We start from the raw sequence: 16,840 nt of genomic DNA on the forward strand, positions 1-16,840 counted from the left end.
CAGAATATTGAGCCAGGAAACCTGGCCCACCAGTCATCTGCATGGAATCTTCCTCCTCCCCAGGCACTGCCAGGCAGACCATCTCCTGGATGAGAAGGGCAGGGCGCAGTGTCTCCTCCAGAGAGAGGTGGTACAGTCTCTGGAGCAGCAGGTGATGTGGGGTTGGGGAAGTGGTGGGGTGAATGGTAGGCAAACTTTATACCCACCCTGTGCCAGGAGTCAAGCTCACGCAGGATAGGGGCTGGGATAAAGGAAGGAAGCGGGTAAGGTACTCCCAGGGAAGACCATAGCCTGGCCAAATATGTGGTAGAGAAAGTCCAAGTTGAGGCCTCACTTTGTGCCCATCTTTACAGCTGGTGCTGGAGAAGGAGAAGCTGGGTGCTATGCAGGCCCACCTGGCCGGGAAGATGGCATTGACCAAGGCTCCTTCTGTGGTGAGCCACCCTAGGCCTGATAGCAGCACAGACTGCTGGGAGACAGACAGGGGAGGGGCCCTGCAGAGTGCAGAGGACCTATCTTCACACCCAGACCCTGGGACCTCTGGGCCCATGTCCCCAGCTCTGAATATGCCCAAACCTGAGAATCTGTCCCCATCCACTTACAAACTCTCTGAATCTACACTCTTGAAACATCATGATCTTGTTCTCAAAGCAACAGCAAATAGCTAGAAACTTACTGAATGCAGACTATGTGCTGCTGGCAGGAGTGTCTATATAACTCACTTGGGGCCAGGGCAAAATGAAAATGTGGGGCTCAAATTGCAAAATGACGACTGCAGAGCATTAAAGTGCAGGGCCCTGTGCAGCTGTATAGGTCACGTGCCCATGAGGTGGGCCCTCGGTGCCAGGCACTGCTTCTGAGCACTTTGGTGGTGTGAACTTATTTAGTCCTCATGATGCCACTGTAAAGTAGGCATCCCTAATCCACAGATGAGGAAAATTGAAGCCAGGGAGGCTTAAGTGACTTTCCCAAGGTCACAGCTGGGTAGTAGAGGAGCCCGATTCAACCCATTTGCAGCCCTAGCATCGGTGCACTACTCACACTAGGGTCCACACCACACTCTGATAAATATAGCTCATGCTGCTTTGTGGGAGCCCACATCAGACTGGGGTTAGGAAAAGAGTGTCCTTGCTTTTAAAAACACTTATTTAAAATTAAAGTGGAAAGTTTCAGCCTGTGTCACCAGCCTCTCCCCCCTTCCCCAGGTATCATCCGACAAGGGCTCCTGCTGCATTGTAGCCACTAGCAACCCAGGCACCACTGTCCCGGCCTGGCCTGGCCCCCAGGAGGGCCCCGATGGCCTGTTTCCTGTGCGGAGGCACCTCTGGGGCAGCCATGGACATAGCACGTTCCCAGGTAAGGATTGTCTGTGCCTGACATAGTGCCCCCCAAGCCCCTAATCCCCAGACTAGCATGAGATTGGGGGGAGTAGGAAGGAGCTCCACACTGCTTTTCCCCACCACAACCACCCGGCCTTTGGGAAAGCACATCTGCTTGCAAAAGCTTCCTCTCAGGATTTCAGTGGCCTGCAAGCCTCCATTATGATCTCAGATGTCTAGCCCTGTCTCCTCTGAGATTGGGGTTCACTCACTGTCCTGGGGACTAGGGCTTCAGCAATTCCATTTGGTCATCAGAGAGAACTAGCTCCATAATTCCCAGGGACTCTCCCTCCCAGGCCAAAGGAAAGAGGGGTGATTTGCCCAAGCTCACCAATCCCCTATTACTCGAAAGGCCTGGTACGTGGGCTTAACAGGGATTAGGGTCCCTCAGTGTCATCCTGACTCTGCCACTTAACCAGTTACTTTAGTGTACAAGTTGCTTCCTTTCTTTTAAACTTCAGGAAGAATAAGCTCTGTTTTAGTGGGAGTGGTGCATATGATACAAGTTATGTCAAGTGCTTAGCAAACTGTAACTGTTACCATGGAAAGAATGAAGGGTGGGAGAAGGAGTGAGGAGATCCAGATAGGGCCTAACTCTTCTCCCCATGTCGCACAGAGTTCTTCCACAACATGGACTACTTCAAGTTCCACAACATGCGGCCCCCTTTTACTTATGCCACTCTCATCCGCTGGGTAAGCTGGCCAGCTTAGGCCAAGGAGAATAAGAAGGAGAAAGAAGGGATGGAAACCTGCCTCCCAAATTCCCCGCCTCCCTCTGAGCAACCCTAGGGCAGGCTCCTGCTTGAAAAAATCCATACCTCAGATATGATGCCCCATGCTGGCTTCACCCCAGACCTGCCCCCAAACCCAAACTTAAACTACCATCCAGGCCAGGGCAAGCAAAATTCTGGCCCTAAACCCACACCTTTCTTGATGTCTACCTCAACCGCATATCTAACCCCTTCTAGACCTAAAAAATTGCCCAAAAAATAACTTGATCTATGCCCCTTGCCTTAAACCCTTCCCAGGTATTACCCTAACTCGTTCCCCAGCCCCAGTGTACCCCAGTATGTAAACATATGCCCTGGCTGGACCCCATCCCTAACCCCTTCCTTGTAACACCTATCTGACTATCTGACTCTTAACCTCAGCCCAACCCAACCCCTTCATCTGAATCTCTCCCATGCCTTCCCAGAACCTTCACAAGAGCCCATCTGGACTTTCATCCTAGGCCCACATCTAACACCAAACCTGAACCTTAACCTAATGCCACACAGTCCCCTACCTGGCCCCATCCCGATCTGGAACTTGCTGCAGCTGTATTCACTGCCCCTTGACTTAATCCCATTCCTAAATCCAAATAGATCAAATCTCTGACCCTTAGCCACACTCCATGCATAACCCCAGCCCTGCCCCTTAATGACTATACACAACTAATCTCAACTTCACTACAACTTCACAACTAACCTCATTCTTGACCCTAAACCTAACCACATTCCTGACCCATAAAATAACTAGACAACTAGGCTCATCTCTGACTTCTGACCTGATGCCACATCACCCTGTCCCATGCCCCTCAAATTGCCCCAGTCCATCCCCAGCCTGACCCTTAACCAACTCCTTCCCTGACCTTTAGCTCTGCCTGGCCCTCTACCTCTTCCAAACCCTTAACTTGACCCCAATCCTGGCCCTTAACCTTTCCGAACCCTGAAACCTCACCCCTACAGCGAACCCCCACTCTACCTCCATCCCAGACCTTTAACCTAACTCCATCCCTAACCCTAAACCATACCCCACTCCACCCTCGGCCCTGATCCTTTATATAACCCCATCACAGTCTTCCCTCACTCTACTTCGAACCCTGTCTCTGATCCATCACCCCACACCATCTCCCTCCCTCCCTTCCCCTGCCCCCACAATTCCATCCCATGTCAGATGGCCCAGGGTAGGCCACTACCCCTCAGCCAAACATTGAGTGAGTGGCTCTCCTTACCCCCGTCCCCCTAACTTCCAGGCCATTCTAGAGGCTCCTGAAAAGCAGCGGACACTCAATGAGATCTATCACTGGTTCACACGCATGTTCGCCTTCTTCAGAAACCACCCTGCAACCTGGAAGGTGAGTGCCTCTAGAGGTAGCAATGGCCGAAGTGATCTCAAATGCTACCACAGTGCTGGGCCAAGCTGGGAAGGCTTGGGGCTGGACTTGCAAACATGATGGAAAAGGGCAGAAGGTTGGTTTGTTGGTGGGGACTGCTAACCTCAGAGATTGACTGCCCACCTGATTCCCCCACCCCCACCCCCGGCCTGGCTGGCTGGTCTTCCTTCCACAGAATGCCATTCGCCACAACCTGAGCTTGCACAAGTGCTTCGTGAGAGTGGAGAGTGAGAAGGGGGCTGTGTGGACCGTGGATGAGTTTGAGTTCCGCAAGAAGAGGAGCCAGAGGCCCAGCAGGTGTTCCAACCCCATACCTGGCCCCTAACCTCAAAATCAAGAAAAGGAAGGAATGACAGGGGCCAAAATTTGGGGCAGAAGTGGCCGGGGGCAGGGTTGGCAGGCCCTGGCCATTCCCACAGGGACCAAGAAGTGAGGTGTGCACTGTCTTGCCTGCCAGGGACATTGTTCCCCAGCCGACCACCCCACTTGGATCATACGCTCTGTACCAAGGCTGCTCAGAGAGGCCCCAACCCTGTACCCCTACCTCAGCCATGCACCCCTAACCCAGCCCCCTGTGATGGGCTCTCAGGCAAACAGCCTTCACAACCAACCACACACAGTCTGAATCAGTCACTCGCAGATGTCCCCAGGCTGGAAAAGACACACAGATGCTCACACTCCTGTCCCTTGGTCTCCATGCAAACCCCCAAATACAAAGAGCCTGTCTCAGTACACTCAGACAACCTCAAATCTGCACAGTCACACAAACAATCATACCCAAGTAATCCTGTCAACTCACATACTCCAAAGCACACACCGACAGCCAGCCTTCTGGCCCCCACGTGTAGTGTTACAGGGTGTACCCAGACACCTATACAGAAGCAGCTTTTGCCTTCAGGGTCTCAGGTCCCAGAAAGCCACACAAACACATACCAGTCATGCACAGTCTCACACAGCCAACCCTGACACACACGCTCAGTCACACAGCCCATTAGAATTCAATTACATACCACGCATACACTATACACGCCCACACAGAGCCCCAGTGGGTCTCCTGAGTCCCACACAGACACACACTGACTCACCAAATGTACCCCGTGTCTCACCTGCTACCCACCCTCTGCCCCACCCTGAGCCCTGTGCCCCAATCCATGCCTCAGCTTAGACTGCAGACAGAGCCCCTCATTTATTTTGGATCCAAGGCTCAACCCCCAGTGCCCTCCCCAATAAACTGCAGCCAAGTTCTCACACTCTGGACAATCACCTCAGATAAGGGTTGGGGTCAGGTGGGCAGGAGTCGCCACAGCAAGAGGGATTGGACAGCAAACACAGGGAATGGCTAGGACAAGCACTTGGCCATCACCTCCAACACCCCAAATCCCTGCTGAATCCTGGAGTGGGGGAGACCTCTGCCAGTGGCCCCTCAGGCCTCACGGACCCGCCCCAGGAGGCCAGCGTTCTCCTGGCGAAGGGCCCGGTAGTCCTCGCGGATCTTCTCCAGGTTGCTGAGGGTCTTCTTGCCCATCTCCGTCTCGATCTAGGCAACGTGAATCGCATCCCTTCAGCGCGCAGGGCCCCTTTCCCAGCTCCTGCTCGCCACCCCCTCCATTATAACCACTCAGGGCCCTTCCTGGGCTCCTCCCACCCCTCCCAACAATAGTCTTCTCTGTCCCACTGCCAGGCCTTTGCAGGAGTGGTTCCAGCACCTAAAGCATCGTTTGCTACATGGCAGGATTATCCACCACATACTCAAGCTGAAGCCTCTGCCAATGGCCCCGGGAGGCAGGCGTGAGGACCCTCTGGGTAGAAGCCAGAACTCAGAGTAGACCACTGGCCTGTCCCAGGTCATGTGTATGGCTAAGGGGCAGGGCAGAGACTCCAGCCATAAGCTGTGTCTGGTTCCACAGCCTGTCTTGGTACAAACTGAGGAGCTGTCCCCTGGCCTACCTTGATTTTCCTCCCACCCCCAGGCCTCACCTGCTCCTCAAGGTCTCGCACCTCTCGCATGATAGTGCCTGTGTCCTCAATGGTCTGGATGAGCTGGCTGCAGTTCTGGGAACAGCAGGAGCAGAAGGCTTATAACCCAACCTGGACCCTCCCCAGACAGCCCCCAAGGCACGCTTCTCCCCTCACCTCATGCAAGGCAGCTAGATACTTGTAGGCTTTCCGAACAGCATCATCCTTCTTGGCATCCTGACCAGACAGAAAGGACCTCGAAGGTATCAGTGGGCTTCCCCTGCCCCACCCCCACCACCACCTTTAGAACCCCACTCTCCCATCCCCAAGACGTCATCCTCCACAGAGCAAAGCCAGGCCTGAGCATTATTGTAACTGCGAGGCTCACACAAGGCACAAACCAAAGCCAGCCCATAAGCAGATGGGCAGGCAGCAGCCCAGCCCCACACCACCCCTCCACCCAGCCTAGCCTGCTTCATACCTTAAACACAAGCTCATCAGTCACTGCAAATGTCCGGTCCAGCTTCCCAGATAGGGAGTTGATTTCCTTCTGAAGCTCCTTCGTGTCAGACAAGATCTGGCAGAGACCAGGGTGGCCATGAGCCCATGTCTGGGGTGGGGTGGCCGGCCATCTGAGGACATTCATGTGCCTACACTCACATCCAGACAGGGCCTGTGTCATTGCATCAGGGTTGGCTGGAGTGGACTGTGTGAGGCTGTTCTGGGTCAGGGTGTGGCCAAACAGGTCTGTTTATCAAGGGGTGTGAGGTTCCTGTGTGGCCATGTTACATACATCTGCCCTTTGGGAATATCTGCCCATATGACCCACCCTCCATGGCCATGGAGGCGTACCTTAGTGATCTCTTCCTTCTGCTTCCGGATGTTGCCCACAATCTCCAGGATGCGCTGGGTATAGGCCAGCCGGGATACATCTCTGGGCAGGGTCTCCAGCTCAGACACCTAGACAGGGACACAGCAGGCACTCCTCCAAGACCCATACACCACCCACTCTGAGCCACCTGGGGCCCTGGCATGGACCTTACCAGCTGCTTATAGATCTCCTCCTTCCTGCGGGCCTCCTCAGCAGCTGCCCGAACATTCTGGTGTAGCTCTTGGATCTCTACCAGCCGTCGAGAAGATTCCAGCTGCCAGAACCCCATGGGTAGAGTAGAAGGCAGTGAGCAGAGCATGGGAATGGCCGCCTAAGGAAAAACCAAACCTGTCCCACCCACAGCCTAGGACCCCACCACCTACCTCTCTGCAATCTTGGAGCTTTCGGAGGTGGCGGTACTCAGCAAGGAGTGGGACCCGGTGCTTTTCCCACTGGCCCGCCAAGTGGATGACCCGTTGGGCACTACTCTCTACCACGAGCTGGGGGTGGCAGTAGGAGGGTACATGTCACACATGCTGGCCTCCCCCACCTCCAACCCTTCCAGCCCAGCCCCAGCACCAGCCCCACCTGCAGCTTGACAAGGTTGGCAGCCCCATCGGGCAGCAGCTCCACCGCCCGGCTCTTCAGGCGCAGGGCCTGCTCCCGCTCCGCCATGCTGAGCTCATTCTGCCGACATTCAGTCTCTACCTGGCAGCCAGGGATCCCCACTCCCAGTCAGTGGAGGAGTTTGGCCATACACCACAGCCTTCCCACCCATCCCCCTGAGCCTGGAAAGCCTGGGCCTAGCCCGAGCTCCCACAAATGATGACATACCTTTCTAGCCCCAATCTGTCCCTTAACCCCCTCCTGATGGCAACAGACCTATAAACAGCAATGGGCACCCACAGGCCCCCCGACCCTCTACCTCCCATGCTGACCCCATGCTGATGAGCCTCAGAGCTCGTCTGTAAAGACCCATCATGCCCCCACAGATGCCCAGAAATGCTCACACACCTCCTGATTCTCACAGACACCCACAAGGCCTGATTGATGCCCACAGGCACCTCTCACCCCTACAGGTCCACCAAGCCCACAACCCACATCCCCCTCTCCCCACTGATTCTCCTGAACCCTGAAGAGCCCTGCATGTCCCCCAAGGCCCCTATGAACCCTTCTGACATCTGCAGACCTCTCCTGAATACCTCTCGGCCCCCTCAAGTCCCCTTAAGCCCTCTAGGCCCAAATTGTGACCCAATCCCAGGTAGCGGCCCCTCTCCCACTCCCACCTGCACAAGGCCAATTCCCAGCGTCTTCATGTTGGCTTCAGCCTCTTCAATGTTGTGGTTCACTCTCTCCAGCTGCTCCCGAAGGGCCTCCAGCTCTTGTTCTTGAGCTGCCCATGTGTCCTGGGAGGAATGGGCCAGTCAGGTGTCAGGCCCAGTAGACAGACAAAGACCCAGGTCAACCCCCACTGCTCCACTCACCTGTTCAGGCCGCCGGGAGGTGGCCAACACATCTGACACCTGGGCTGCCTGGGCCTCAGGCTCCTAGGAGAGTGAGAAGGGAGCATCCGGACTGTTGGAGAAGGCCTTGCCCCTCACAGCCCAGCCACAACATCCACCACATGCACCTTCCCAGCACCATACCCATGCCCACTCAACTGCTGATGGCTATCAGACTGTGACTGCATGAGGCTAAAGGCATTCTCTGCAACCTTAAAGTGTTTGCTCATAAAGAAACCTCCCTGATCCTGACACAGCTCCTGCTCACCTTCCCCTTCTCTGAAGTCCCAAATGCCCATGGAAAGGATGAGGGCTCCTCTGGGTGACCACCCAAGGAGAGAAGATATACCCAAAGGAGACTTCTTGGGGAAGGCTGGAGTTTGCACAAAGAGCACCCCTCCACCCTTACATGGTTCCCACCCTCCATCCTTTCTTCACTGAAGTCCCCAAGAAGCCAGTGGACCCCCGTAGTGAGGAGAGGGCATGCCTGGTGGGACACAGGCACCTGTGTGGATAAAGTATGGTGCTTGTACATAAAGCAACCCTCTAAACCAGCCTCAGTTCCTTCCGTCAGCACACCCTACGTCCACTCAAGCCCACCCACCAGATGAAAAGTGAACTTCTCCGAATGCGTGAAGCGGGAGCCCTTGGGAGCACCAGTCCTGGCCCCAGCACCCCAGGCCTGCAGCAACTCTCCCAGGTCTCGGGCTTGTGGGGGTGGTCCCAGCTGACCCCAGGTTTGGCGAAGATGCTCAGCCAGGTGCTTCTGCAGCCGCTGCCGCTGAGCCCGTGTATCCTCCTGGAAACAGAGGGTAGGGCAAACTGGAGAATGTAGAGGCCTACTGGGCATCCAAGGCCCTGCCTCCTCTAGGGAGCCACCTGACAAGGTACTACTGACAAGTCACATCCACCCTCCAGCCTCTCCCACCAAGAGGGCCCCCAGACCCACTCTCCTGGCCCACTGGTCTGGGAGCTCCCCAAGGATGGGGTCTCTTCTTCCTCATAGCCAAGATTCTCCCCACCCACTCACTTCTCACATTGGAGGAGAATGTGGGAAGGTGAAGAAGCCTGCCGCACCCAAATCAGAGAGTGACATGGAAAGGATATGTGAGGACAGAGCAGAGACAAAGCCAGAGGTTCTGGGCGAAGAAGAGGATAGAGACAGAGAGTGGAAGTGAGAGAGAGAGAGAGAGAGAGGAACAGAGGCAGTTTTGAGACAACTGAGGAAATATCACTATGAATGGTTTAAGAGATTGTTGTTAATTTTATTAGGTGTGAAAAATGGCCTAGGGGTCACCTTAAAAAGTGAATGTCCTTATGAGTTAAGAGACATAGCTTAAGTATTTAGAGTTGAAATGACATGATGTCTTGGATTTTCTTCAAAACAATACAGAAAAAAAGGTGAGGGAGAATAGATGAAGAAAGCTTGGCAAAATGCTTATAGTTGAAGGTGGGTGACAGGTACATAGGATTTATTAGGACATTCTCTCTACTTCCATGTTTGCAATTTCTGTAAGTTTAAAAAAGATAAAGACAGAACACATGACAGTGGGGAGGTGGGGGGAGACAGAAAGAGACAGTTGCAGAGGTGGACAGAGGGGAGAGGGGACATATACAGAGGTGGACAGAATGAGAGAGACATAGCACAGAAATGAGGAGACAGAAGGGCAAGAAAGAGAGGCAGCACAACTACAGAATGAGAAAGACAGTGACCAGAAGATATTATGCAGAGATCTTGAGACAAAATAAATGAACGCCGCTGACAACTGCAGACAGAGAGAATGAGAATGTCAGAGATGGGAAGAAGGTAGCAGAAACGAGAGAGAGAAACAGATCCTGACTGCTCTGGTTGCTAGGAACCTCGTGTACATTTTTCAGTCAAACACAGAGCACTATCACCACCTGTGTCTTAGAACAGGAAACTGAGACTGAGTGAAGATACTGACCTATCTGAGGTCCAGTCTTTCTGACTCCAACATACTTGCATGTGGGGAGCCAGGTAGGTATACGCAGAGGGGAGAAAATCAAAAAGAAGGACAAAGTGGGGAAAGGAGAGGGGCAGAGGACCAAACGGGAGACAAAAATAGAGCAGTAAGTGAGCAGGGTCCTTGGCAGCACAGAGCCAAGCATTGAGCAGTACCTGGGTGGGAAGGCGGGATGCCCAGTGGACCCAGTCCTTGTCCCCAGGGTGGTCCCGGCCCATGTGTTGGCAGAGCTGGATAGCATGGCATTCAAGGAGCGAGGCCACCCTCTCAGCAGGCTGGGGCACTTGGGTGGGGGCTGGTAGTAACAGGGGACTTGCCTGGAACTCCCGGGACTCTGGAAGCAGGAACAGAGTCAGCCAGCCTTCCTATCTTGCCACACAGTCAGGCCCACCTCTCCCCTTCTCTCCAGTACCTCCCCAGTCTCACACTCACCTCCTCTGGAACTCAACTCAGGCATGACCAGCCTGCTGGCATGGAAAGGTTTCTTGGGGGCTGAGCCCTGGTGGGAAAGCAGAATCAGGGCCTCTTGGATAAACTGTGATAGGGGACACTGGTGGAGGGGGAGCAAAAACCTGAGCACCCAGATTGGGACAAGGAAGGCAAGATCAACATAAGTTGGGGGGTCCCACCTGGAGGTGCTGCAGCTTGGGAGAGCGAAGGAGGGGTGGAACCCAGGGCAGGGCCAGCTGGTCCCGGATTTGGCTCCCGATGGATTGGAGAAGGATAGCTGAGTCACCTATGGAGGGCGAGGAGGGAGAATCAATCAGGTGACAATGTCACAACTCCAAAAATACATACCATCGGAAACCAGCCATCGCTCCCTGACACCCCTCCCAGAGATGCATATCCGTCTAGCTATCAAACTCACACTCGGTCATTTAACAAACACTTACTGAGTACCTACTATGTATCTGTCACCACTCTAGACTCTCAGGATATCTCAGTGAACAAACTGATAAGGATCTTGCTCTCCCGGGGCAGCAGGCCGGTAGAGGAGATCATGACTAAGATCATAAGGATGATACAGAAAACTGTCAGGTGGTGATCAAAAAAGGAGGACAGGGACTGTTGAGAGGAGGATGTTATTTTAAACAAGGCAGTCCAAAAAAGGCCTCCCTGAGGTGACATGTGATCATAAACCAGAGGCTATCTGGGGAAAGAATAATCCAGCAAATACAAAGGCACTGAGACTAGGGTGCACTTGGCATGTGTGTGAAGGGCATCAAGTGGAATTAGAGGAGAGTGGGTGAGGGAGAGCAGGGTAGGAAGTGAGGCAGAGAGGCCACTCCCAGCACCAACTTGCCAGATGGGTCAGCCCAAGCCCCAGTCCCTTACCCTGCTGCCCTACATCCCTCTCCCAGCCCCATCCTCCCACCTGGCTCTTCTGTAGGCATATACCCCCACCCTATCCATCAACTTTTTTACAACCTCCACCTCTCTTGGCCCCTGTAACACCCAGGAATGCCACCCTTTCCCCTCGCTCCAGGTGCCCTATACCTGAAGGCTGGTCTGCATCCTCAGAGGCATCAGTGGGCAGACGCTCAGCCAAAAAGAGAAGCAGGTCCCGGAGGTCAGGCTCACTGGGGTAGAGGAAGTTCTGATAGCCAAGCTCCAAAGGATAGCCTAGGTCCTGGGGGTTGGGAAAGGGTCCCCTATCAGCCAGGCAGATAGGCTCCTCCTGCCCTGGAAGCCCTGGCCCTAGACCCCCAAATGCTCCCACTCTCTAACCACTACCCCCAAAACCTCCCCTTGGCTCCTCAAGGCTTCCAGGCCTCTGTGGGAGCCACAGAGTGATTCTAGTCAGTGTTACAGAGAGCAAGAAATAAGATTAAAGCTCTGGTCTTTCTAACTGTGGCTTAAAATCCAAAGATCATAAAAGAGAAGATGGGTACTTCTGGATACATGAAAAGAAATAAAAATTTTAAAGGAAAAACATAATAAGCCAAGTCAAAAGAGTAGTGACAAGCTGTGGGAAAAATATTTGGAAGTCATTTCATAGACAAAGAGCAAATCTACCTAGTAGATAGAGTGCCTAAAACTAAAAAAGTATAAAAGACCAGCGATGCAACAGGAAAATAGGCAAAAGATAGGAACAGACAGTTTACCAACAAAAAAATTAAAATAGCCCTTAAACGTATGGAAATACGTCCAACCTTGCTCATAAGAGACATGAATTGAAGGCACACTGAGAGGCTTCACACAAGCATCACTGATCTGGAACAACCTGATGCTTCATTCTCCTGCGGTGCACACTGGGAGGAAGATACTATCTCTAGGGCAGTGTTCCTGCCTGGAACCTGAATCTACTCATGAGAAAACAGAGCGATTCCGACTGTGGGGCATTCCAGGAAACAACCAGCCTGAACTCTTCAAAAGCATTTGTCATCACAAAAGAAACAAAGAAACAAAGGCAAAGTAGGACTGTTCTAGTTAAGATTAAAGTTGTAACAATGAAATAAAATGCGACTCTTAATTAGACACGGTGGTTAAAAAACACAACTATAAAGGATACTTTTGTAACAACTGGGGAAATCTGACCATATTAGACCTCAGAGACTATTAAATTTCATGGGTATGATCATGGTATTGTGGTTATGCTGAAGAATGTGTTTTTTCTTAGGAGAGGCACATTTAAAGTTTTAGGTATGAAATGTTATGATGTCTGACACTTTCAAATGGTTCAGCAAAGAAATGTGTATGTGTACATACGTGTATGTATGTGTGTATTTATGTGTATCTATATAGAGAGAAAAGAATGGAGCAAAATGTTACAATGTAGGAAGCTAGGAGAAGAGTATACAGGTGTTCACTGTTCTATTTTCATTTTTCTTCAAATTTGAAAAATTTTTCTAGGTACAAAGCTGAGAGGTACTAAATACAGGATACCATTTTCTCTCCTATTGGATGAGGAGCGGGGAATCCAAAAATCTGACAATACATTCAGTGGGAGAGGCTATAGGGAAACAGGCATTCTCTCATAGTGGAAATACAAAATTAAACAGTCCCAGTGAGGGCAATTTCGCAAAATCTAACCAAACTATACATGCATTTACCCTTCCACCTAGCAATCCTACTTCTGGAAGTTTACCATGAAGATATGCCTCCAATAATTCAAGAATATATATGTACAAGATTATTAATTACAGCATTCTTTGAAAAATATTGGATATTCCCTAAATGTGCAATCATAAAAGAGTGGTTGAATAAACTATGGTACATACACATGATAGACTACTATGCAGCTGTAAAAAGGAAAAAATGATTAAGATTTTTTTATTATTTGATATGAAATGGTTTCCAAGATACACTGTTAAGCTAAAAAAAAAAAAACAGCTAAAACTAGTATATATATGTAAAAAATGGTAAATAAGAATATATATTAATATTTGCTATGTCTGCATTTTAAAATACTGTAAAAATATACAAGAAACTAAAGTGATTATAGCAGACAAGTAGGGATAATGGGGTGGTTGGGCATGTAAGTGAAACATTTCAAGGTATCATACTTCTGTCACCCCTTGGTAATCTTTTCTACCCTTTCAAGAATTAACTACCTTCTACCTGATTCACAATTCTTTAATATTAAGATATCCCTATTCTATTCAAATGACTGCTGGGGTTTCTGTCTCAGAACTTGACCCTGGTTGATAAAATAACCTACTCAAAACAATAAATAATTTTTTAAAAAGAGACTACAGGCTTCAGAGTAAAAAAGATTGGGGTTGAAATCCAGCCTGTGCTAGTTACTGGCTATAAGGCCTTGGACTGGTTATTTAACACCCAGAAGCTCAGTTTCCTAGCTGTAAAATAGGCCTAACAGTTCTTTCCCTAGTGGCTGCTTTAAGGGAGAAAAGGGCCCATCAAGGTTCTGGGTGGGGACTGAGAATTGAGCCCAGAAAGAAAGCCTTTTTCTGTCAGAGTTGCTGTTCGTCGGGAGCTTCATGGACTCTGAAATCAGACTTTCCTGGGTTCCTATCTAAGCTTTACCTCTTACCAACTGTGTGACCTCAGGCAAGTCATTTAACCTCTCTGTGTTTCATTTTCCTCATGTGAAAAAAAGGAATACAAACAGGTACCTACAGTACCTACCTTAGAAAGTTGTCATGAGAATTAAATGAGTTTACACCATGTTACCATGGTACCTGGCACAGAGTACGCACTCGGAAAACTTCATTATTATACACATATGTGTGTACTGGGTCACAGTCAAAAAAAAGTGTGAAAACCACTGGCTTTTAAGCTGCTTTGGGTTTTTTTCAATACCTGCAATCAAAGAGTTGTGACTGATACAGAAACTCATTCTAGGAGTCAGGTGTGTGAAGTGACAGACACCAAAATATGGAGGTGGCTGAGTCGCAGAAAGTGGTGTCAGGAATAGTGGTGGCACATGAAAAGGCAGACACCAGAAGGTGGCAGTGCTGAACAGAGGTGGGCTCCAGGGGCAGCACTCAACTGGGTTAAGAGACACCCTTTCTGCCTGCTGCAGACAACCGAGGCTCTGAGGCCAGACAACCACACAAGCCCCTTCATCACTAAAAAAGCTATACTCTAGGCTCCACACTAAATTTAGTGTGAGCAAAAGCAAGTCAGCACTAAATCCGGTGGGTGACAGCACTAAGAAAAAAGAGGAACACAACTGAGGAAACTGACCCCTGCCCCTCAACATCTCCCACTATGCACTCTCCTTGCCAAATAGAGGACGTAACTTCCCCTTTATCAAGTGCCATCCTCAAGAATACAGCCCCGGGACACGGACAGACTGCCTGCCTCATAAGGCCACCAGGAGGCCCAGTCAGAAGAACTTGAGAACTCCTGAGAGCTGGGTGAATATGAGAGCTAAGAGATGGGTAGAACTCTGAGACCTATTGCTAAGAGACAGACACTGCACAGGTAAGGTCCAAATTCAAGAAACTTGACCACCCTGTCCCCTGGGTTTAAGTGGAAGTGTTCACTGTAGTTACTCTATTGACCCTCTACCATGATATACTGGGTATGTTGGACATATTCACATTAATTATGTAGCCGCAGGTTGCTGGAATGCAAGCAGCCAGATCAGACCTACCCAATAATAGTAATACCACTTACACAAAGTTTATTATATCCATCTTTTCATATATTAACTCATTTTTAATCCTCATAGTACCTTTATGTGGTAGTTTCAATTATCACACCCACTTTACACATGAAGAATAGGCCTAAACAGATTAAGAGACCAGCCCAAAGTCACAGAGCTAGTGAGCCAGGAGAAATGGCATTACTGAGAATCCCTAGATTAGTAACTGGACACAGGTCTGTACTGGGGAGGCATAATGCTTCATCAGAAGGCACATTATCTATGTAGAGACAGTTCTGGAATTATTCTCATAAGAGGCAGGATGTGTGTGGCTGCCACAGGGCAGAGTGCAGTGTTAGTGCAAAAGTGCACACACTGTTTTGGTTAACTAGCATATCTTCCTTTGGATAACCATCCCTACCCCAACTCCATGTGATCCTGAAAGAGTAGCCAATCACAGTACACAGTGGTTAACTCAGGAATGAGCATGTGAACCAAGCAGAGCCTTTTCTGGAACTGGTAAATGGATACTATAGGGGGAAAATTCCTGGTGCTAAGCTTAAAATGCCTGAGGTAGAGGCAGCCCAGGTACAAACTGGATCAACTCATTTAATGTTCATAACAACCCTAATTTTATCATCTCGATTTCACAGATAAGGAAGGACACTGAGGCCCAGAAGGGTTAGGGTCACACGATTAGCAAGTGTTGCAGTGAGGGTCTGAACCACTAAGGCAGTTTGACCACAGAGCCAGCGGCCTTAATGCTAAGCCACAAGGGGAGGTGATAGAGAGGAAAGGCAAGAGTTTCAAAGGAGCTTGGTGAATTTGTGAAGGAGGAAGGAAGAGGCTGTGTGTATTGAGAGGAGGGCACTCACCATGCAGGCCTGAGCCAGACTCATGGCCAGGCGGAAACGGGCGGACATGGCAAGAGGCAGCAGGGGACTGAGGCCAGAGCCCAAAGCAGGGTTGATCACACGAAGGCAGCGGACAACAGCTTCTACAACCAGCTCAGTAGTGAAGGCTCGCAGGGTCTGCACTTCTGGAGGAACTGCCCTGAAGAAGAAGGAGACAGTCTTGATGTGCGGAACACTCAGGAAACAAGGATTAGGCTGGGCTGCCTTCTGGAAGCCCGAGGACTAGTGTAGGGGGAGGAGGATGGCCATGGTTCAGACAGGTCCCGAGTGTTGATGAATGTGACTTCCATTTGGAAACTAAGAACTGAGGAAGTCCTCAGGTCCTAAGAACTTGGTGTAAGAGAATAATGGATGGAAGGGATCTAAGTTGAGAAAATCTCCAATTTCCCTATGCTTAAAAGCCCCAAATTTCTGTGGTCAGGAAGGATAAGGGGCCCATGTAGCATGATCTCTGGTTTTCCGGGTCTCCATATATAGTGTTTCCTGCATGTCAGAAGACCCTAGATATTGAACTGCTTGGGTTTTGAGACTAGATATTGGGAAGCTAGGGTTTTCAGAAGTTCCAAATGTCAGGGTCCCTGAATTCAAGATCCCTGGATAATAAGACCACCTAGTTTCAAGCAATCCAGAAACCAGGCTCCCTAAATGTTGGCATCCTGGGTTTTTAGGGCCCTGGAATGCAGGAGTCCTGTGTGTCCAAGTCATCAAGCACTGAGGCCTCCAGATTTTAGGGTCTGGGGTTTTAAAAGCCTCAGATGTTGGGAAAGCAGGGTTTGGAGGTTCCCAGGTATCCACTACCAGGTTTTTTGAAGTCCCTGGGTTTTTAAGTTCTCTGGTTCTGAGGATACAAGTGTCTAAGAATCTCCAGATACCAGGGTCCCAGGGTATTGATGTCAAGAGCCACAGATTTCAGGTTCCTGGGTCTTGAGGTTCCAAGGTTTTAAGGTCTCAAGGTGTCTGAGTCCTTGAGTGTGGGGTTTATCAAGTGTCGGGTTCGGGAGGCTCCTGATGTTAGTGTGTGTGTG

The 16,840-nt window shown here is 50.5% G+C and overlaps 2 protein-coding genes across 11 annotated transcripts in view; one reads left to right on the plus strand and one right to left on the minus strand.

Moving 5' to 3' along the window:
• Positions 1-4,784, plus strand: part of FOXP3 (forkhead box P3) — an 18,280-nt gene extending 13,496 nt beyond the window's left edge. For all 10 annotated transcript variants that reach the window (XM_039843678.1, XM_039843680.1, XM_039843677.1 and 7 more), the window contains 6 exons: positions 64-151; positions 354-434; positions 1,206-1,356; positions 1,996-2,072; positions 3,394-3,495; positions 3,710-4,784. In XM_039843678.1, the coding sequence (XP_039699612.1) occupies positions 64-151; positions 354-434; positions 1,206-1,356; positions 1,996-2,072; positions 3,394-3,495; positions 3,710-3,859 (649 nt within the window). In that variant the 3' untranslated portion in view covers positions 3,860-4,784. The remainder of the gene's footprint in view (positions 1-63; positions 152-353; positions 435-1,205; positions 1,357-1,995; positions 2,073-3,393; positions 3,496-3,709) is intronic.
• CCDC22 (CCC complex scaffolding subunit CCDC22) overlaps positions 4,696-16,840 on the minus strand; it is a 12,571-nt gene continuing 426 nt past the window's right edge. Inside the window, exons 2-17 of the mRNA XM_039843672.1 lie at positions 15,777-15,954; positions 11,346-11,478; positions 10,478-10,584; positions 10,281-10,347; positions 10,004-10,182; positions 8,468-8,662; positions 7,846-7,908; positions 7,648-7,767; positions 6,950-7,069; positions 6,745-6,861; positions 6,534-6,635; positions 6,343-6,450; positions 5,972-6,067; positions 5,668-5,727; positions 5,512-5,586; positions 4,696-5,071 (exon numbers count right to left, since the gene is read on the minus strand). Coding sequence (XP_039699606.1) covers positions 4,958-5,071; positions 5,512-5,586; positions 5,668-5,727; positions 5,972-6,067; positions 6,343-6,450; positions 6,534-6,635; positions 6,745-6,861; positions 6,950-7,069; positions 7,648-7,767; positions 7,846-7,908; positions 8,468-8,662; positions 10,004-10,182; positions 10,281-10,347; positions 10,478-10,584; positions 11,346-11,478; positions 15,777-15,954 — 1,834 coding nt within the window. The 3' untranslated portion in view covers positions 4,696-4,957. The remainder of the gene's footprint in view (positions 5,072-5,511; positions 5,587-5,667; positions 5,728-5,971; positions 6,068-6,342; positions 6,451-6,533; positions 6,636-6,744; positions 6,862-6,949; positions 7,070-7,647; positions 7,768-7,845; positions 7,909-8,467; positions 8,663-10,003; positions 10,183-10,280; positions 10,348-10,477; positions 10,585-11,345; positions 11,479-15,776; positions 15,955-16,840) is intronic.

The sequence above is a fragment of the Pteropus medius genome, unplaced genomic scaffold, assembly GCF_902729225.1.
Source record: "Pteropus medius unplaced genomic scaffold, Ma_sr-lr_union100, whole genome shotgun sequence".
NCBI classification, from domain to species: domain Eukaryota; kingdom Metazoa; phylum Chordata; class Mammalia; order Chiroptera; family Pteropodidae; genus Pteropus; species Pteropus medius.